General features: G+C 51.3%; 1 protein-coding gene across 14 annotated transcripts in view; it reads left to right on the forward strand.

The window, feature by feature from the left end:
- MSI2 (musashi RNA binding protein 2) overlaps window positions 1-9,440 on the forward strand; it is a 204,667-nt gene extending 195,227 nt beyond the window's left edge. For 7 of the 14 annotated variants that reach the window (XR_014949525.1, XR_014949526.1, XM_021533021.3 and 4 more), the window contains 3 exons: window positions 258-466; window positions 2,141-2,218; window positions 4,299-9,440. Coding sequence is in view for 10 of the 14 variants with exons in the window: in XM_021533021.3 (XP_021388696.1) it covers window positions 258-466; window positions 2,141-2,182 (251 nt within the window). In the remaining 4 variants the exon portion in view is untranslated. The remainder of the gene's footprint in view (window positions 1-257; window positions 467-2,140; window positions 2,219-4,298) is intronic. The other 7 variants (XR_014949523.1, XR_014949524.1, XM_085557188.1 and 4 more) reach the window with 3 other exon arrangements.
- Window positions 9,441-21,483: the final 12,043 nt, after the last annotated feature.

The raw sequence follows: 21,483 nt of genomic DNA on the forward strand, positions 1-21,483 counted from the left end.
GTTGCAGTAGTGTGTTGAATGATTGTTCTTTTTTTTCTTTTTTTTTTTTTTTTAATATATATCCATATATATATTTTTGGAGCTCTAAGCTTCGTAGTAGTCCGGGCTGACTCTTCTCCAGTACTTGCTCTCCTCTCGCATGGCCTTGGTTAAGTGTTAGAATTGGGCCTAGGCTGTTTATTCTGGTGTTTGGCTTTGTAATTCCGGTGCATGCCCGGCGTCTGGCCTCATACCCAGCTTTATTCTCTGCACACCAGTCTTGAATAGCTACAGTGCTCAACCGAATTTTGGCGCACCCGCTTCCCCGGCAGGCTCCAACCCAGCGCGGCCCGGAGGCTTCCCCGGGGCCAACAGCCCCGGGCCCGTCGCGGATCTCTACGGCACGGCCAGCCAGGACTCCGGCGTGGGTAACTACATAAGCGCCGCCAGCCCGCAGCCGGGCTCCGGCTTCGGACACGGCATCGCCGTAAGTACCGGCGGCTCGGGCTGCGCGAGGGGCTGCGCGTGTGGGGTGGTGGTGGCCCCGCGGCCGCGGGGCTCCTCGCTGCCGGAACCTGGGACCTGCCAGCTCGGAGCGCTGATTATCCAGCTGCAACCGTCAAGGTTGGAAAAAGCTCCGGAATCACCGAGTCCAGCCTTTGACCGCTCGGCCCTTGTGAGCCTTGTATCACAACTTGCCGTGTTCCCAGCGATGGGGACTCCACCACTGCCCCTTCCAGGGATTAATCACTCTCACACTGAAGAAATTCTGTCCTAATGTCCAACCTGAACGTCTCTTGGTGCAAACACTCCTCTGGAGCCATCCGCAGCCAGACGTGACCTGTCTCAAAGAGAAATATTTCATAAATATGGGATTTAAATACCTGCTTGTCCATATGGGCTTTACGTCAGCCCAACTACCCCTCCTGGCTGCTGCACCCTTTGGCAGGCAGAACAACAATCCTTGCTCCCACGAAATGAGCAAAATCAGCTCATTAATTGGGGTGGTGGGACCCCCAGCAGGGGACAGGACATGTCCTGCTCCTCTTCGCCTGTCTGCTGACCCTTGGGTCCCTCCCGGCCTGTCCTGGCGTCCCCGGCAGCCGCTGAGAGCCGCAGGTTCCGAGCGAGGGGCCGCGCCGGGCGCGGGTCCCTGGGAGGTGCCTCCTAACGCCGCCGAGGGGCTGCGACCGCACTAATGAGGGCAGAGATTGGCTTAACGAGGCTGCACTGGCTGTGTCACCTGTGTGTGAGCATGAATGGGGCTGGCCTGCCCCGCTGGCACCCCCAGCACAGACTGCAGCGAGGCTCCTGCCCTTCCTGGGGCGCAGGCCAGAGCTGCTTTTATCTCCTGGACAACGAGGAAGTGCAGAGGCTCCCCCGAAGCTCCCTCAAACCGAGAGGAGAACTTCTCTCCCTGAGTGTAGTGCAGACAAAGCTCCCGAAGCTGTTATTTTTATTGCAAAAAAGACAAACAAACCCTTTGCCTGGCTTTGTGCCCATGTGCTCAATTCCCATCCCGGGCCTGCCCCTCCCATGGTCACACCATGGACTTGACAATCCCTGTGGATCAATTCTAGCACAAACATGGAATATTGCTGCTCTGCAAGGAGCTACATCCATTCAAATTGCCACCTCTCGCCACTTAAAACATCTCTTATTTCCATTTTTCACCTAAAAACCTGCTTGTGCTTGAAAACTTGGGCACTTTTATATCAGCAACATCCCGATTTTTCAAGTGAAACGACACCAGGTCCAAGCCTGGGTATCCAGATTTGTCTGCACTAACACTTCCCAAAGAACCATTTTATAATTGACTTGCAGATTGGTAGCCTCTTAATTCCCCCAATAACTGCAAAGAATCCCGTAGCTTTTATTACATATATATTCATTTAACACTCCCCATTTACTAACCCTGGTTTAAAAATAAAGAAGGGAGAACCCCAAAGCTTATTTTTGCACCTGGGGGAATGAGAAGATGATGGTCTTGGAAAGGTGACCACAGGGCTGAGCACACCTGGTGACCAGAACAGCTCTTGGAAATCCCTATTCATGCTGGCAACACAGTCTTTCAAGTCCTTTGATAATTTCTTGGCAAAATTAATAATCAGCTGTTCCCATGTATAGAGCACTGATGAACTTAACAATTGTACAATTTTAGGGACCTTTGATTGCAACGGCTTTTACAAATGGATACCATTGAAACGTTACACATGGTTGGTTGCCATCTCACTTGGAGGTATTACAGTATATCCCATTTGTACTTTGTGCTGAACTACCATCTCCCCTATATTTACTTTAAGTGAACAATTTTTTTATCTTCATTTCGTCTTTCCTTGGCCTTTAATCATTCCTTTCTGTGATTTGTGTTACTCGAATCAACCTCACGGGCTGGAAACTGGAAGACAGATCCAAAGCTAAAATAAAAGTCACTTTTCCATCTTCATGATGCTTCATGCAATAATTTGAAGAGGCAGAAAACCCAGAAAGCTGTGGGGAATCACCCCCAGTGCCAGCAGCCAGAATCCCAGTGGGATCAGAGATCTGCTCCCAGCGCACTGGTTTAAAAATAGCTGAGCCACTGCTTTATTCCTGAGAAACCATCATTCTTAATTAAGTGGAGTTCCAAATATTACAGCTAAAAGATAACATTGTAACTTGTAACCATAGAGCAATTATCAAGATTAAAAAAAAATTAAACCTGAGCAAATTAAATTAAAGGCATTACCTGAGCACCACAGCCCTGGATCGCTGCCAGTTTCCTACCCTTTGAACTAAGCTCGAGTTAATTAAATGTTTAATTTTTATTTTTTATTATTGTTTGGCCTTTGGCATATTCATCTTTGCAAACAAATATTCTTAACACTCGGCATGGAATAGATTAGAAAATGCAATGAAAAACAGAAGTTATCCCAATTAAATGGCATGGGTTTGCCTCCAGAGCTCTGAGCCCGGACAGGCAGATGGAACGGATGCGACAGATTTTATTTCACTGCCTCTTGCCCAGCACTACATGATCAATGTCACATCATTTACGTTCAAAAATCAGTCTAGGAAATCAGAATTAAAGTTAGTCAAGGGGCTGGGAACTGTGGAAAACGTTTGGAGACTTTAAACTACATAAAAATAGATTTATACCTAAACACTAGTGGATAAAGGGGGTCTCTATTTACTCTCCATCTCCACACACACCCCCAAGATTACCTGAAATTGTTCCATCAATTGATTTGCTCCACCAAGGAGTGTTTTTTATGGGGAAAAGTGCCATAAGCACTCTTGCTTAATCCCAGCTATTACTTGCACGTAGCAGGGCCTGCTCTCCGATCAATTTGTCAGCATCCTTCACGTTTCCTGGGCCGCCAGCCTCTGGAATGGTGAGGTGGTACCCGAGGCCAGCTGGAGCTGAGCAGAACATCATAAGTCAGGCTAATAACGCGCGGTGACGGCAGCCCCGCCAGATTGATGGGCTGTAATCACTCCTCACTTAGCACAGCCCATCACTGCAGCCATCACTTACTGGCCAGTGTTGAGACTCAAACCATTAACGACTTCAAAACAAAGTGCTTTTAATGTTGCTCATTACTAATTAAAATGGATTTTGAGAGGAGGAAATGAGCCTTATTATTAATTCCTCAAGGAGCGCTGAGTTTGAAACGCTTGCGGCAGCGGCTGGTCCTGGCATCCCCAGGGCAGGATTTGGCTGAGCTGCAGGTCCCCGGGGCAGGGATCGGTTCCCACAGCCCTCAGGATGCTGCTGGGACCTCACCCCAGCACAGCTGCTTGGGGATGGGTTTTGGAGGTCATCGGGGAGCATCCTCTCCTGGCCATCATCCCCGTGAGCGGCTGCCTGCAGAGCCGGTGCCCTAAATATTTATATTTCTTTTCTACCTCATATATCTCAGCTTTAAGCACTGGCAGGGACAGAGCATTGGAGGCTGTAGAAAATAAATCCTGGCTGCCTCAGTGTGCCCAGGTAGAACTTGTCACCTTGCAGGTACTTCAGAGAAATCCATTTTCCCAAAGCCATGTGAATTCACGGCGTAACAGATGCCTGAGGAGCCGCTTTGGTCCCGGCCGTGCATCAACTCACACTTTACTGTTCCTAAACTGGAAATAAGAGCAGGGAACACATGAGACCCCCTCTCCACAGGGGCTGTCCTGGGAACAGCTCAGCACTCCAGCATCCTCCCTCGGGGTGGATGAGGCAGGCTGTGGCTGCAAAGTGTTTGCAAACACTTTGGGGTATTTTTGTTAAAAATCCTCATCGACCTCAATTAACTGTGCCTCTCCGTGTCCGTGTCCACCTTCTCCCCACACAGAGTCTCTCTGGATGTCCGGGCAAGACAGGGCGAAGTTTCTGAAGGGGCCCACGGTTGGGTGATCTCGTCAGACTTTGAGCACTACATCATCATCATCATCTTCATCACCATCACCGCCAACGCAAACTGGAGGTGGCACTCGAAGGACTTGGGTTGTTTAAAATCTCTCTCATCATCTCATGAATCTGCTGTACTATAAAAACAACAGCCTTTAAAAGTATGTATATAAAACCCATTTCTTGTTCGTTTTATTTTCTCGATGGGTTCCCCCCCCTCTTTTTAAACCTCTCCAAACCCACATCTTTTCGTAGCCTTTTTGACATAGTCTCGTAGCCACGTAGTCAGAATTCTTTGTGTATGTAGCGAGAGCCTAACCATAGTGTAACTGTTATATTAAGGGGTTTCTTTTGCTTTTTCTTTCCCACCTCCTTTCCTCCTCCTCCTCCTCCTCCTCCTCCCTTCTGTTTTACGTAGTTGTTGTTGCTTAAAGGATGCTGAGATGGTGACAGGAGCCTCGGCCGCGGGGGGAGCGGAGCCGGCGGCGGGCGCAGCACGGGGGGCTGGCAGGGCACGGGGAGGGGGGAGCAACAGGTTCTCTGGCCCTTCTTTTCCTTTGTGGCGTCTTGGTTCCTCTAATTCTCTCTATTTTCGGCAATAAGGCGAGGGCGACAAACTTTTTGCGCGTCCTTTTTCTATATAAGTGCTTTTTTTTGTTGAAAGAGGTGATATAAAGGTTTTTTGAAATCGCAACTTCTGGAAAAAAAAAAAAAGAAAAAAATAATAAAATGCTGTAAATACAATTCCATTAACTACATAGAAACTATTAAGAAAGAGAAAGACAAACCTATTTTTGTGACGGAGTCAGCCTAAGGCGGTTTCTCTATGGAAATGGATGACAAAGACAAGGAAGCTGTAGCTCGGAGCGCCTGCCGGAGCTGGCCCGGGGGGTCGTGACGCTCTGGGACCCCCCAGCTCATCCCAGCAGCTTCACCTCCGACGTGCACAGCTTGCAAAGGAACAGTCTAGTGGTATTTTTATTTTAATTTAAAACCTGCTTTTCCCAAAACTGATCAAGAAGCTACGATTTTTCCTACTTAGCACATTTACGGTTCAAAGCATACCTTTATTTTGGTGGTTTTTTTTGGATTTTTTTTTTTTTAGTCATTGTTTTAAACTAGATCAACTTGCTGTCCAGTCATTTCAGCTGCTCTGGGCACCCCATGTGGGCAGAGCAGCGTCCAGCTTGCATGGTTTCCTTTATTATCCATCATTTTCTGTATTGTCAAATTAGAAAGCAACTTCGGTTGGTTTTGAGTTATTTTTTCTTTTTTTTCTTTTTTTTTTTGGGAATACCTCAGTGCTACAAGTTTCACCCTAGAAGCAACGGAAGATTTTAATTTATTGTAGTTGTAAACAGAATTTAAAAGAAATAAAGTATAAAACATCATTGCACTGTGACTGGTAGGGGAAAAACTGACAGTTTCCTATTTGCACATGTTTAATATTTGGCTGTTATATATATGGTCCTCTGTTGGGGGAGGAAACTTATGAAGGATATTTTTTAATTTAATTTTTTTAATATTGGTAAATAGGCCTGCAACAGCAAACTAGAAGTACAACATGGTAGGTGGCATTAAGAACATACTGTAGTGTGGATATATTTCTTCTTTTTTTAACGTAATATTGACAAGTTTTATTAATATTTTTTTAAATTGTTACGTTTATAAATTTGGTACTTTAGGTACAGCCAGTATAAGACACTGAATGCGACATTTGTTAAAAAGAGCTGCTGCACTCCTATTTTTGTAAATTTTACTAACAAGTAGACTAATGTAGACATTCAATAGACAAGGTAGAGCAAGGCATCTTTAACAAAACAAGGCACCATACTGCTAACCGAAAGGAGAAACCTTGTTTTTCTTGTTTTTAAAAAAAATCATGCTTTTTATGTAATATTTTAGGTTTTTTTCTTATTTCAGAACAACCAGGTTTAAGCAAAATGCTGGACGCTTTTTAAATATTGAGACTTGATCAAGTAATAAAAGAAATAAAACCGAATTCTTTAAAAAATAAAAAGGTAAAAAAAAAAAATACTACGAACCAAATTCCCTGCGATTCAGTGTGCCGTCAGGGAATTTTTTATTGCTATTTTGTCAATGTTGATGATGTACTGTACTACCAGTTGGTTTTCCTCTCCATTCCCTGTCACCTCATAGAATATTCTTTGTTGATCATTGTTGTATGTTAATAGTGTATAAAATGGCTTATCTTGTAAGAGTGCTGTCCTGATGGTAGTGTAGTGAATTTCCCCCCCCTCTTTCTCTCTTCCTCTTCTAGTACATATTGGTAGGTGTATCGTAATTAAGGTTAAAAATTTAGATGTAGTTATTCAGATTTAGGACCAGTAAGGATAGAACTTTCTCTTATTTAAGAAAAACAATGCTAATAATTTTGGGAAGGTTTTCCTTTATTTGTTTTTTTCTTCTCTTTTTTCTTTCTGTGCTTTTTTCTCTTTTTTTTTTTTCTTTTGTTGATCTGATGCGGTTTCAACTAACCAAAGGTCTCACAATGTTTAAAATGCTGGCAAACTCTTAAGGCATTTGTAGATCCCCACCCATGACTTTGGAAAGGGGATGTGCCATACTACCTTAAATGCTAATGCTAGATATGCAAAACTGGATTTTTTTAATTTATTTTTTAAAAGAGGGAGGCACGGTATATTAAAACGATTTTACTAAGAGAAAAAAAAAAACATATTTTTTTAAGAATGCTCAGAAGAAATTGCTAATCTGTGTGAATATGTTTTAGATGTTTATATACCTTTTGAGAAGTCCCAGTGGCCCATAGCACAAATGTCGTGGAATCCAAGATGTTTTGATGTGGCTACCTAGACTAAGGTTCACGTTAGTCCCCACTCATGTAGAAATCAATTTTGAAGGATTTTTTTTTTCCCTTCGTTCGTTTGGGGTTTTTTTGTAAATTTTTCAGCACAAAGGCTCAGCTCCACCTTTGTTTTAGTCAAGCCCAGGAGGGAGCGAAGGATGGTGGCATCACAGAGTGGTTTGGGTTGGGAGGGACCCTGAAGGTCCAGTGCCACCAGGGACACGTCCCGCTGTCCCAGGGGCTCCAAGCCCCGTGCCCAGCCCTGCTCCAATCTCCCAGCTGGGACGAGCCACGCTGGGTGTCCTGGGCACCCAAGGGCCAGTCCCAAACACAGGGACATTCCCGAGGAGCCACCAGGGCTTGGGACCTCCCCTTCCCATAAAGTCCTTTGTGATCGGCTTGATTAAAGTGAAGCCTGATCTGTCCTTTGGGGTTTTTATTTTTTCTTACACTTCATAAATGTTCATTTTGAGTTGAATTTGTAGCTTGGACTTTAAGGTAGCATGGCTCTCTTTGCTGTAAGTTGATTTTTTTTTCCATTGTACAGCAGCGTCTGCTGGTGAATGTCACACATCTTGCTAGGCTTAGTTAAATCATTGGGTAATTGTGGGTGATAACGACCTGAAAGGTGTTGGGATTTCTTTTCTTCCCTGCTTTCATCTGTAGTGTGAATGAGGGCTAGGGACTCCAGCCACACATCCCTTCCTGTTTCGTTTCTGCCATTCACTCAATGCAACATAATCAATAATAAAGCAATATAGTTTACTACATTTTTACTGAAGGCCAGCCATGGTTCTGTATGATATTGCATATGAAACTGTTTACAAAAACAAAAAAAAAAAAAAAAAAAGAAAAAAAAAAGAAAAAAAAAGACAACACTAACTCATAGCTGTGTTTTATGCTATGGCGATGTCTCTTGGGTGGAATCTTCTGAATTCTTTTTTTTAGTGGTTTGGTTTGTTTTTTTCAAAGCGACTAGTTAGCTGAGAGAGAGGGAGAAGTGAGGTTAGTGCCAGAAGAGACAGGAAGCATGGAAGGCACAGCGGCACCGGCCTGCGCACAGACACTGTGGAGTTTCCTGCGTACACAGCCCAGGCGGCCCCGCGCCAACACTACGGCAGGAGATTCTGTCAGCTAAGCAATACTTTCATACTGTAAAGGAATTACCAAAAAGAACCACAACAATAATCATCATAAGAAGAATAATAATAATTTTTAAAAAGGAAAAAAAAAAGTAGTTTGAGAAAGGAAATCCTCGTGGTGGGTTGTCAGCCCCCCCCCCCCACCCCAGCAGTCCGACCATGTTGTGTGGAGAGCTCGGTGTCCGAGCAGGGCTGGTGGTCAGCGGGGTCACCCCAGGGTCAGCGGGGTCACCCCAGGGTCAATGGGGTCACCCCAGGGTCAGTGGGGTCACCCCAGGGTCAGCAGAGTCACCCCAACCCAGTGGGGTCACCCCAGCCCAGCGGGGTCCCCCCAGGGTCAGTGGGGTCCCCCTGGCCCAGCAGGGTCCCCCCAGCTCAGCGGGGTCCCCCCAGGGTCAGTGGGGTCCCCCTGGCCCAGCAGGGTCCCCCCAGGGTCAGTGGGGTCCCCCTGGCCCAGCAGGGTCACCCCAGCTCAGCGGGGTCCCCCTGGCCCAGCGGGGTCCCCCCAGGGTCAGTGGGGTCCCCCCTGGCCCAGCGGGGTCCCCCAGGGTCAGCGGGGTCCCCCCAGGGTCAGCGGGGTCCCCCTGGCCCAGCGGGGTCCCCCAGGGTCAGCGGGGTCCCCCCAGGGTCAGTGGGGTCCCCCCGGGTCAGCGGGGTCCCCCCGGGCTCGTCTGTCGCGGGACCGTCGTCGGTAGCACCCCCGTCATTCTCTGTCGTACGAGGTCTGAACTCCCATCAGTACTGGATGCAAGTGAGCATTTCAGGTGGTCATAAATGTACCTAAATAAACTATGGCACAGTGGCAGGCCTAGCCCTTCCTTTTATACTTTAGTATGAACTGATGAGAACTTTGGTAGTGACTTTTTTTTAATATATATACATATATATATGTATCTATATATATCAAGCATCTTTCAGGTCTCTGTGTATGGCTTTCTGAAGCCCTGTTGTAAAATACTATGTGGATGGGGGTCTCTCACATCACAGATGTGGAAAGTATAATTTTATATTTGTATTTTCAAATAAATAAGTTTGTGAAAGGTTTCCATCCTCTACTGTGGTCCAGAAATCAATGTGTTTGTCTGACGAAAAAATACAATAAACTGTTTTGAACAGATCCACGGAGTCCATTTCATTGAAGGGGGGGGGAAATATTTATTCCTGTGGGGTGAGATCAGCCCCATCACCCCAAAACTCATCACCTTGTTGCCCCCTCCTGCTCCCACGGGGTGGGCAGCACATCCCTGCCCTGCCCAGTGCCCCAGGGCTGGTCCCTCGTCCTGTGCCCTGCCAGGCACATCTTTGGCACCATCAGCACCAATCCTGCTTCCAGGAGGGCCCAACCCTGCAGGATCAATTCCCAGTCCCCCACCCCCTTGCTGTGTGTTTTCCTCCTTGCAGTGCCACCCTGTCTGTGCCAGCTGCTCCAGCAGGGGCTGTTTCCCTCTGGCACTCGGCCTGGAGCAGAACTTTGGGCTGTAAACACTCACCATCCACGAGTCCTTTTTGCAGGACCACTCGGGTTCCTTTCCTGGGGATCGGGCAGGGATGGAGGGAAGCTCCAGCCCCAGCAGAGCTTCCCTCTCCAGCAGCCCCTCCCGGGGGTCCCGGGGGGCTCAGCCCGCCCAAGGTCAGCGCACGGCAGGACGCAGGACGGGCTCTCTGGAAAGCAGTCAACACATCCAGCCCTTAATGGGATTGATGATTAGTGGAGCACCGAGGGGAAAATTAGATTAGAAAAACAAATGAAAATAATTTCGGAAGTCATGTTTGTTCGGGGTGGAAGGAACTTCCACTGCGAGGGCTGCAGGAAACGATTTGACTGCAATCCAGAAGAAAAGGAGCGCGGGTCTGGAGTACATTAGTGTGGTGGGAGGCCGGGAATAGCAGCCACTTAACCCTGTCATTCAGCAAACATTAGTGAATTATGAGTGTATTATATGTGGGTGATGTGTTTTGTGCAAAGCCCGCGGGCCCGCTGTAGCAGCACTGAAATGGGAGTGGGGGTCTGTGTCAAAATGTAAATTTTTATACCAGCTCTGGAACAAAAATAAGATTTTGTGTTCGCCTCCCAGCTACTGAAATCAAATTGCAGCCGAAATCAGAGTTGTAAAATAAGCAAAAATTTCCCTTCCCTGTCAAATTAGTGCCCCGATAAAGAAAACAAGGGAGATAAATGTGATTTACTCCCTCTCCCTCCTGTCATAAACATTTATGGCCGAGCTGTGAGCATGAGCTGCAGGAGGCAGCTGGGGCCGTTGGGGTTGTGCAGTGTCACCCACGTGGGGCTCGTTGGGCACGGAGCCCCTGCAGCCCTGTGCCCCCCGTCCTGTGCCCCCCGTCCTGCAGCCCTGCCCCGGGACCCCCAGCCCCGTCCCACAGGCTCTGCCCTACCCCAAGCCACAGGTGGCTGTCCTGGCTGTCCCAAAATCTCAGCCTAAATCCCAGGTTTATTAACGTGCTTGGAGGACGCGAGCACCCTCTGCTCTTCGGCAGAGCCACGCATCCCCAGTCACACACCTCGAGGCTGCTGCAGAAACCAAGCCAGCATTTATTAATTATGAGCTTAAGCGCTCCCTTTCACGGCTATTTACAAGGGCCGCCTCATTATTAATACAGAATAATAAAATAGAGGGGTTTAAAACCCATTTGTTCCACTGGGTACCAGTCCCTGTGGTGGCACGAGCTCGGATGCCGCCCAGCCTGAGAGCACTGAAACCCTGATGGTGATGAAACCCCCCCAAAAAATCCCTCCCCTCTTCACCATTCTGCACTCAGCTCCATCAGATGCCGTCAGAAATGAGCAGTTGCAGCCAGCCGAGGGCAGGGCTGCAGTTTGCAGCTGGGCACGAGGCGGTGCCAGCGCCTGGGTAAGGAGAGGCACTCGTGATTCATCAGCGCTTTGCAGAGGGCACCCGAACTTGACTCTGCTTGTGCATCAGGCCAAGGCTGATTCTGCTCTTCACCTCCACAGCAACGAGCACGGAGCAGCTCCCGCGGGCTGCCTGCCTGCTCTGCGGGCAGACAGAGCTGCTCGGAGAATCCCGGAATGGTCCGGGCTGGAAAGAGCTAAAAACCACCCGGTTCCACCCCCTGCCCTGGGCAGAGGCACCTTCCACTATCCCAAACCGTATCCAAGCTGGCCTCGAGCACTTCCAGCTTCTCTGGCACCCTGTGCCAGGGTCTCCCCACCCTCACAGGGAAGAATTTCTTCCCCATGGCCAAACTGAGTCTGCTTTCCTTCAGCTTGAAGACGTTTCCCCTGTCCTATCGCTGCACACCCTTGTGAAACTGCAGTCTCTTTCCAGTGTGAGTGGAAGAGCCTGGCCCTCAGAGCCTGTCCCCAAAGCCACTGCACCCATGGTGGCAGCAAGCCCAGGTCCCAGCCTGACCTCCCCAGCGTCAGCAACTCAACCCTGACGGGGTCAGGCCTGCTGAAATTTGGGCACATTGCCACCCACTGCTGAGCTTCTGGGGAGCAGCCGAGGTGCGGTGACAGCCACAGTGTCCAGCCCACAGCTGCTGCTGCCACCGGGTGCCCATGGCTGGGACACCTTGAGTGGCACTGGAGCCTGCACACCGCTCCCTCTCGCTGATAATTACTGATTAAAAACCAGTTAAACGTGCATTAAACCAGGTGAGCCCACCACGGGGAGCAGGTACAGAACGAGCACTGGCAGTGCCTCCATCATCTGGTGACACCCAGCAGGGATCTGTCACCTCCTGCATCCACAGAGCACGGGCTCTGATGTGACACAAACATCAGCAAGAATAAAAACCAGGAGAAAAGTTCCTGCTTTTGCCTTTTCTAAGCCCGCAGTGCATTTCGGCCGCCAGTAAAACTGCTCAGGATTGATAGAGGGCTCTACCTCTTCAAAGCAGCAGTTTGTTCCTCTCAGCCCCTTTCATCCACACATCCAAAGTGCTTCCAGTCGCTCCTTTCACAGCCTTTTGACGGGTGGGGAATTCCTCTTTTTTTGATATTGAAAAAGTGAGCCAGGCTGGGCTGTGGGCTCCAAACCCTCCTGACTGGCGGTGGAGCCCAAGCCAGGTCCCATCCCTGTCCCAGAGGGGCTCAGCACCCAGGCCGGGCTCAGCACCCAGGCCGGGCTCAGCACCCAGAGGGGCTCAGCACCCAGAGGGGCTCAGCACCCAGCCCCACGCATCCCCGCCGAGCCCCGCACATCCCACACATCCCCACGCATCCCGCACATCCCACACATCCCCACGCATCCCGCACATACCCACACATCCCCACGCATCCCCGCACATCCCGCGCATCCCGCACATCCCGCACATCCCCGCACATCCCGCACATCCCCACGCATCCCCGCACATCCCCACGCATCCCCGCACATCCCCACGCATCCCACACATCCCGCACATCCCGCACATCCCCGCACATCCCGCACATCCCGCACATCCCGCACATCCCCGCACATCCCCGCACATCCCGCACATCCCCGCGCATCCCGCACATCCCGCACATCCCGCACATCCCCGCACATCCCCACACATCCCCGCGCATCCCACACATCCCGCACATCCCCGCACATCCCGCACATCCCGCACATCCCCGCACATCCCCGCACATCCCCGCACATCCCGCACATCCCCGCGCCTCGCCGCTCGCCGCCGGTGCCACCCGGGGCGCGGGGAGGCGGCGGGGCCCAGCCCGAGCCCGGGGCCGCTCCGACAATGCTCTGCCATTAGCAATCAGAATTTCCGCCGGCCGCTCATACAAAATCAAGAGGCAAAATAATTGAGTCAATAGCGCTGCGAAAGGATTGCTCCTTCAGCCCCATTCTTGTGCTAACAATCCTCCAGCAGGGCTGAGGATTCAAAAGCCCGGAGAATCAAAAAGGAATTGATTTGATTCAGAGCTTTAGCCCGGGCTGTATTTAACACATCATTTTTGCTTGCTCTACATAGAGTAGAAACTGTTTGAAGGCAGAGGAGAGAGGGGAGCGGGAAGCCCAGGAGCAGGAGAATATTCTGGATTTGCCACTTTCCCAAGAGCCTGGGGACCCACCAAGAGCCACCCCGAGCGCCCTGAGCATCCCCCGAGCCCATCAGCCCCAAGGGCAGCGGCTGCGGGCTGAGGAGGGGCTGAGGAGAAGGCAGGAGGTGCCTCCTGACCCCTCCCGGCCTCGGCACAGGGTCACAAATCCTCCCCTCCCGTTACCGAGTGGCCACGAGCAAAGCCACCGGATTGCCACCCACAAGGTTGGGATGCCCCAGGGTGCTGCAGGCTGTGCCAGCACTCGCCTCCTGCTCCCCTCCAAAGCACCATTCCCGGGATCCTGCAGCGTCCCAAGGAGCCCCTTGCTCCCAGAAAAACTTCCAGAGTAAAACCCCCTGCACTGGCAAGTCTGACAATGACCTGCTTCTGGGCAAACACCCAGACACATTTTCATGATGTCTGTGGTGATTTCTCAGAGCCCTTCTTGGCCTGCTTTTTATCTATGAAAGGGGCAGAAAACTCCTCATCCAGCTCCAGCATCCCAGCAATGAAGACAAACTAGAAAATGCAGAATTTCCCCAGATTCCATTAAACGCGAGGGCAGCGGCCACTGGGAGAGGATCAGCAACAAGAACAAGCCCACAGCTCCCTCCAGGGCTGTTCTACAAACCACACATTGAAACAGCAGCAACACGGAGGCACCTCAGAGCATCACACTGAAACACTTCCAGCAAAGTCTGAATGAACTGCAGAAACAAAGCCAGGATCCTGAGCAGGGGAAGGAGAGAGTGCCAAGAACATTCCAGCAAAGCCTTTTCTCTGCTCGCTCTGTGGCACGTGAAGCTCCTTGAAGCCCTTCTGGGTCGTTGTACCCCTCACAGAGCCCAGCTGGCGCCTGACACAGCGGGGACCCCCAGACCCCCACCCAGGCAGCTGATCTGATGTGTTGATGAGCAAGTCATGTCGCTATAATAAGGAGTGTTTATTTGAATAATAAGGTCAGGGAGTTAAGTAGTTGGTATTCCACTCGTAGGAAGCAGTTTGCACAGTGTCACTAATAATTAAAGGGGTTTTTTGACTAATCTAGTTGCTCTTCCTAAATATACTCCACTCTGTTCAAGAAACTCATCAAAGCAGCGAAGTCATCTTCGAGGTTATTAATCTCCTTTGCTCCACAGCTGGAGCAAATTTATTTGCTTGAATTAGCATGTAATAAACCTATAATAAAGCTGCCATCTCCCTCACTTTAGAGATATAGTTTGTGTAATGGGTAGTTAAATCGAGGTAATGTAGCCATGGTCTTTGGCTCAGAAAGAAGGGGGAAGAAAAAACTCAAACTCAACGAAGTGCTGTGTTATCCCCAGCACTGGGGCTCAGGGGGATTCCTTGCAGGTCAGGAAAAGTCAAACTTTTTGGAGACCAGTGGCGTCAGATATTAAGCAGCAACTGTTCCCTGTGAGGGTGGGGAGGTCCTGGCACAGGGTCCCAGAGAAGGTTGGACAGGGCTTGGAGCACCCTGGCCCACTGGAAGGTGACCCTGCCCACGGCAGAGGAGGAGAAATGGATCCCATCCAAACCATTCCACGATTCTGTGACTCTGCCAAGCCCCTGAGCAGCCCCTTCACCATCCCCAGACCACCGGGAACAGCTGATTTAACAAACCCCACAACACAGCAAAGGAGGGGTCCACAAACCAGTGGGTACCTTCCCTGCCACCCAAGGAGAATTAGCCCCAAAAGCCCCCAGGGCTGCCCAGGAGGGGTGAAGCCCCAGCCCTGTGCAGCCCCACGGGGCAGCAGCGGATGCTCAGGCTGGCACCCGAGCCACCCATGCCAGCAGCACCCACACAGAAGGAATATTTCAAACAGGCTGAGCTGGGCACAGGGTGTCCAAGGGGGAGGAAAGAATTCGCTTCAGTTCACAAGTGGAGCCTTTCGAGGCTGCAGTTTCCCAGGAGCAATAAATCCTCTCCTTCCCTTGCTGCGGAGCGCTCAGGACCCCGATGGATGTGGCACCCAGCAAAGTTCAGCTGCGCAGGGAGCACGGCCCCCACTCCTTCTCACAGGTTATTATTCACACAGCCTGGGCAGTAAATAATTCTTCCCTCTCTCCATTTCAGCTCTTTTCTGTTCCCGCTCTGCCTGGAGCAGGGCCTGAGCATTAGCCAGAGGTGTCAGAGGTGTTAGACAAGGTATTAAGGAGGTGTCAATGGTGAAATAGCTGGGATTACAGTAAAGTCTAAATAAGGTGTAAAATAAAACCAAAGGTGATAAAGTCGTTGATAAGAAAAGCTGCAGAAAAAATAGGAGTGCAATTATTTTTCATCCTGCTTGTTCGCTCTCACAGTGCATTATCTGTGGCTTTGCAAAGACTTGGAGAGATGGAGAGCTCCTGCTCTGCTCCCCCTCCGAGCAACCGCGTAAAAATAATGCGAGAAATTACTCCGGATGGCAAATCTACAAATTAGCCCTGATTACCATCCGGGTCTCACAGCCTCCTCTTCCTCGGGCTCATCAAACTCTGCTGAGATTCCCTGGCTCTGAACCCAGTGGCCCTTTCTGCCAGCACAAACCAAAATAGGGGTTTTTTTTTCAGAAAAAAAAACACAGGGGAATAATTCTGGTGAGGGAGAAAAAAAAAAAAAAAAGGTTATTTAAAAGCACGTTCATCTGCAATTCTGCCAGTGCTGTGAAGGGTTATTAACTGATTGGATTTCATCACATCCCACTTTGCTGCTGCAGAGGCTGATTGTCCCATATTTGCATTTCTCGTGGACAAGCAGCAATCCTGGCCCCCACGGTGGGCACAAGCCATGCCGTGTGCCCTGGGATGGCAGCGGGGGCTCAGCTCCATCCCATCACGGTTGAACACCTCGCCCAAGAATTTAACAAAGTATTCCCACTTTTTTTTCCTTTAATGGAAAAGCATCCATATTTATGAACAAGTCTGTCACTACCATACGTTGTGCCCTTTTTCCATACATGAAACAAGCTGCTTTCAAGGTTTTTAACTAAAATTGAGCCAAGTCTTAGTAGAAAAACTAGATAATGGGGAGGAAGGGAAATATTTTCTACCCTCTGTATGAACAATGACAAGAGTTTCCTTTCCTCACAAGGACTGCAGAGACTGGCTGAGTTGAGGGTCAATTCTGTGGCTGCCTCAAGAGAAAGCCTCAATGGTTTTTACAGAGCCAAGTGCAGGGGAACTCTGGCTGCAGCCCTGGACACTCGGCTTCCATGGATCTCCACCATTTGCAGCTCCAGCCAAGGCCTGAGCAGCTCAGATCTGCTGCTCCAGACCTGGCAGCTCCCCTGAGCACAGCCAGAGCCCCCAGCAAAGCAGGACAAAGCAGCAACTCCATCCTGCCCTGCCGTGTGTGTGCAGAACCTCCCAGCCGGGGTCACCTGCAGGTGACAGCCAGAATTTGGGCAGGGGGGAGAGAGCCAGCCTGGCTCCCGAGGCTGGGGGTGGCCGTGGCCCAGGCAGGCGAGGGGCACAGCCCGGGGTCTGCAGAGTCTCCTGGAGACTCGCCCAGTCTGAATAGCAAAGGACCTCAGAGAGCATCCCACCCCCCTGCCATGGGCAGGGACACTGCCCCCTAAACCAGGCTTCCCACAGCTCCATCCCTTCTGGTCTCGAGCACTTCCAGCTCCAATATTCATGTCCCTGTGCAGGTCTGCATTGCTGCACCCCAAACCCCAAAGAGCTGCACCCCAAACCCCCAAAGAGCTGCACCCCAAACCCCCAAAGAGCTGCACCCCGAACCCCCAAAGAGCTGCACCCCAAACCCCAAAGAGCTGCACCCCAAACCCCCAAAGAGCTGCACCCCGAACCCCAAAGAGCTGCACCCCAAACCCCAAAAGAGCTGCACCCCGAACCCCCAAAGAGCTGCACCCCAAACCCCCAAAGAGCTGCACCCCAAACCCCCAAAGAGCTGCACCCCATCACCCACAGCTGCCTGAGCCCATCACCCGGCCCAGCGAGCAGCCCGGGTGATTAATATTGAACATCAACAAACAAAACAATTGACAAGTCAACAGTTGAGGGGAAGAGGGGACTGCGCCAGCCCCGCGGTCCTGAGGATTATTTTAAATGTGCAAAATGCCAACTCTCTAAATAATCAAACTCCGCCGCTGCGACTCGGAAATTGCCACCCACGGCTAAAGCTCCCGTTTTAAACGCATCCTCAAGTCAATCTTTGTAAATTCCACATTAAATATTGATCAGCCCCAGCCAGGGCTGGTGCTGTGTGTGTAGCAGAGATGTGCCAAATTCAAAGAGCGGCGCCTGGGGAGGAGAGCTCGCCCAGATCCCAGCCCAGGCCACAGCCAGGGACACTCCAGGGGCAGGGAGCTCCATCCCCCCAGGGACACAGCCAGGGAACCTGCCCAGAGGCCATGGAGACACTGAGGAGGACAAGGCAGGATCCCCACTGATGGACAGACAGCTCCTAAAGCTCCAGGAGGAATATCTAAAGCATCATGAGGAATATTTAAAGCACCATGAGGAATATTTAAAGCACCATGAGGAATATTTAAACATGGACACAGGAAGGAAGAAGAGATGCTCTGGTGCTTCCCTTCTTAAGACCCCAGCTCCAGCCACACTCCATGGGAGTGCATGCCCAAAAAATTCAAGATACAGCATCGGGGCTGTTCAGGTTCCCAAATTCACAGCATCACTGGAGGGCTCCAAGGGGGAGGTCTGAACCACCAACATTGCCACTGATCCCATTGAGAGGGGTTTGAGGAAAACATGATTGTAGGGAAATGATCCCTCCCATTTCCAAATCCCCAAATATCATGCATGTGTGTTTGTATATATATATATATATATATATGCCTGGAGTATTATGAAATCATACTTGAAACCCAGATTCCAACTCCATTTCCCAACCACTCGTATAAAATTTTCATTACAGATTGCTGCCCTGCAGTGGAACCAGAGGGCAACTTTATTAGAGGCTGCCTGGCAGCAGGAGAATGAGCCAGTCAACAGCTCCAGATATTCCTCTGCGAGACATGGCAGAGTGCTGGAAATGGAACAGATTACATAAAAAAAAGTAATTCAGAGCAATTTCTAGTAAAGAGTCAAAGAACCATATAATTCAACATTTATATAGACAAGGCTTCAAGGGAACTCTTAAAAAAAAAAAAAAAAGAGGACGAGGTAAGGGTAAAAACTCTGGTTTGATTTTTCCTCTTTTCAATGTCTTTGTTAACCTGCCCCGTTGGTTTGTGCCACCCTTGGCTCTGGCAGCTCCTGCAGGGCCAATTCCAGCTCCCAGTGCCTGTTTGAGGCTGCTGCCCCCCTGCTCCTCCGAGGGCAGGTCCTGCCAAGGCTGCCAGCCAGGGATGGGGATGCTGTCCCCAGATGTGCCCACGTGCAGTTCTCCTCTCCCTCGCTCAGGGAAGCTCTGGAAGGAGCAGGGGAGAGGACAATCCTTTTTCTCCGTGGTTAACTGGGCCAGGTACCTGCAGCAGCCCCGTGGCTTCCCCGCCTCGTTTGTCATCTCCCGACACTGATGAAGAGCTTCTCCAGCGCCCTGCCTGTGCAGGGAACACATCCACATCAAAGCTGCTCGGATCATCCTTTTGCAAACTGTCTGCTGCATTTTCTGGCCTCGTTTCCTTTCTCATCTCCAGCTCCCGTTCTCTCCCTCCCTGAGCCCCTGCGGCAGCAGCGCCGCCCCAGCACCCGAGGCTGAAGGCTCCTGGGGAAAAACGGGGTCACTGCTTCCACTGCTCAGCCTGGGACCCCAGCCTGCCTCGGTGCATCAGCCAAAAACACTTCTGCAGCCAAGGATGCCCGTGGTGGGATGAAGACGTTCAGCCTGTGATGGGACTCAGTCTCAGGCAGCTCCTGGGACGTGGGGATGGAGGTGCCACAGCTGCCTGGGGGAGGTGAAAACAGCACCTAATTCTCAAAATGGCCTCAGGTCACAGTGTGTGCAGTAGAAAAGCAAAGAGCCCTTGGGAAAAGCATCTCCTGCCTGTCCAGCAGAGCAGATTCCACCCCGAAGACCCGGGAAGAGAACTACAAGGAATTCTGCATTTTTGGTTTTTAAATCCAGAGGTGCTTTTCTCTCAACGACGGCACTTCAAGAAGAGCTTAAGGAACAGCATCCTCTTGGTTCTGAGAGCCACGACAGGCCAGATAACACCACTGCTTCATTAGAATCCCATCCCTTCTGCAGCCTCTGTTCCCCAGCCATATGGCCAGCACGACGTGCTTCCAAAAACTGGGACACCTACAAAGGCTTCAGCAGCAGCAGCCATCACGCTGGAGTAGCCTGTGCTTACATGGAGATGGGGAACATCTAATTTCAGGATCTTTTGGGTGTGAAGGAACAACGGGAGACAAGGTGACTCTGTGGGACAGAGCATCCCTCCTGCTGCAGATGGATTTTAACCAGGATCGCTCCAGGGCCCGAGCAAAACACAAATGCAGAGTGGGAGCACATCTCCAGCAGGGCTGCCCGGGTGGGGACACAGCTCCTGCCTTCATCTCCCTCCAGACAAACTCCCCACATGACTGCTCAGAGCCCCAGTGAGCTGAGCTGTGTCCAGCACCCAGCCAGCTCCGGGCTGAGACCTCAGCCAGCCGTGGAGAACAGAGTCCTTCTCCCCAGCCCCACCAGCACAACATCTGGGCACGGCATCAGGTGCCACAAATAGATGTTATGGGACCAAAAATAGATATTGAATGACCATATGCAGCCTCTGAGAGCAGCAATCAGTACAGGAGGCTCCAGGCTCTTGCCAAGGCATGGGGGGAAAGGAGCCCCCAAAAATGAGTGCAGGGAACAGCAGCACCCCGAGGTGCCACGAGCCCCTGGGGGATTTTATGGCCTGGGTGGAGGAGCAGGGAATTTGCTGTGGCGCACTCGGAGCAGTGCAAAGAGCTGCTGGCTCAGGGACGTGTGTCCCTGGAGAGCCCAGCTGGCATCTCCCACCCTCCCGAGAGCATCTCCTGCTCTCTCAGCAGCACCAGGAGCTGCCCAGCACCCCAGGGGTGGTTTCCAGCAAGCAGGAACTCCTGCTGGCTCCTGCAATTCCGTGGGAGCCAGCAGGAGGGTCCGGGCTGCCTCCCTCCCCAGCCTATGTCAGCACTTCGTTATGCAGCCCTGTAGGCTCTTCAATTAAAAAAAAAACTAAGAAAGAGGCATTTTCAAAGCTTTAATGGCTTTGAAAACAACACGGAGAGTTCTCTTTACTGCGGGAGAGGTTAACGATCTCCCTCTGCTACAGAAGCAAACCGGACATCATAATAAATAACCACAATAAGATCTAAAGCATCACCCAGGAACTGCCAGGTGGGCAATGCCAATCAAACCACGAGAAGCATTGCTTAAACAGAGGCTGTGTGTCTTCTCCTGCCCCGACCTGTGCCCCGGCTCCTGGCGGCACCGAGGGGATCCCCGAGGCCCAGGCAGCAAGGCCAGCAGGGTGGCACCGTGCTGGGGTGACACTGTGTCAGGGTGACACCGTGCCAGGGTGACACCAGGTCAGGGTGACACCCTGTCAGGGTGGCACCGTGCTGGGGTGGCACCGGGTCAGGGTGACACCGTGCTGGGGTGACACCAGGTCAGGGTGACACTGTGCCAAGGTGACACTGTGCCAGGGTGACACCGTGCCGGGGTGACACCCTGTCAAGGTGACACTGTGCCAGGGTGACACCATGCCAGGGTGGCACCGGGTCAGGGTGACACCGTGCTGGGGTGACACCCTGTCAAGGTGACACCGTGCTGGGGTGACACCAGGTCAGGGTGACACCGTGCCAGGATGACACCGTGCCGGGGTGACACCGTGCCGGGGTGACACCCTGTCAAGGTGACACCATGCCAGGGTGCCACCACACCACAGTGCCACCACAGCACGGTGGCCCTGCTCCCCAGGGGACACTCAGGCGTGGCAGACACTGAAGCAGAGGACGGCGGGGCTGGGAGGGACAGTGAAGCCCACCTCGCCCCAGCCGCCCTGCAGGGACACGGGCACCATCGAGCCCTGTCCCCGCTGGGTGACAAGCCCAGAACGTCGCCCTGCTCTGTGCCACCCCGGAGATGCCACCCTGCCCCTCGCCTGCCCGGGTCCCGGGCAGGGCTGGGGACAGGGACACAAAGGCAGCACAGGGGTGGCAGCCCAGCCGGGGAGCGGGGAGGAAAAGGGTCGCAGCTCCTCTCAGCGGGCATTAATCA

This window comes from Lonchura striata, chromosome 19 (genome assembly GCF_050655825.1).
Source record: "Lonchura striata isolate lonStrDom1 chromosome 19, ASM5065582v1, whole genome shotgun sequence".
Lineage (NCBI taxonomy): Eukaryota > Metazoa > Chordata > Aves > Passeriformes > Estrildidae > Lonchura > Lonchura striata.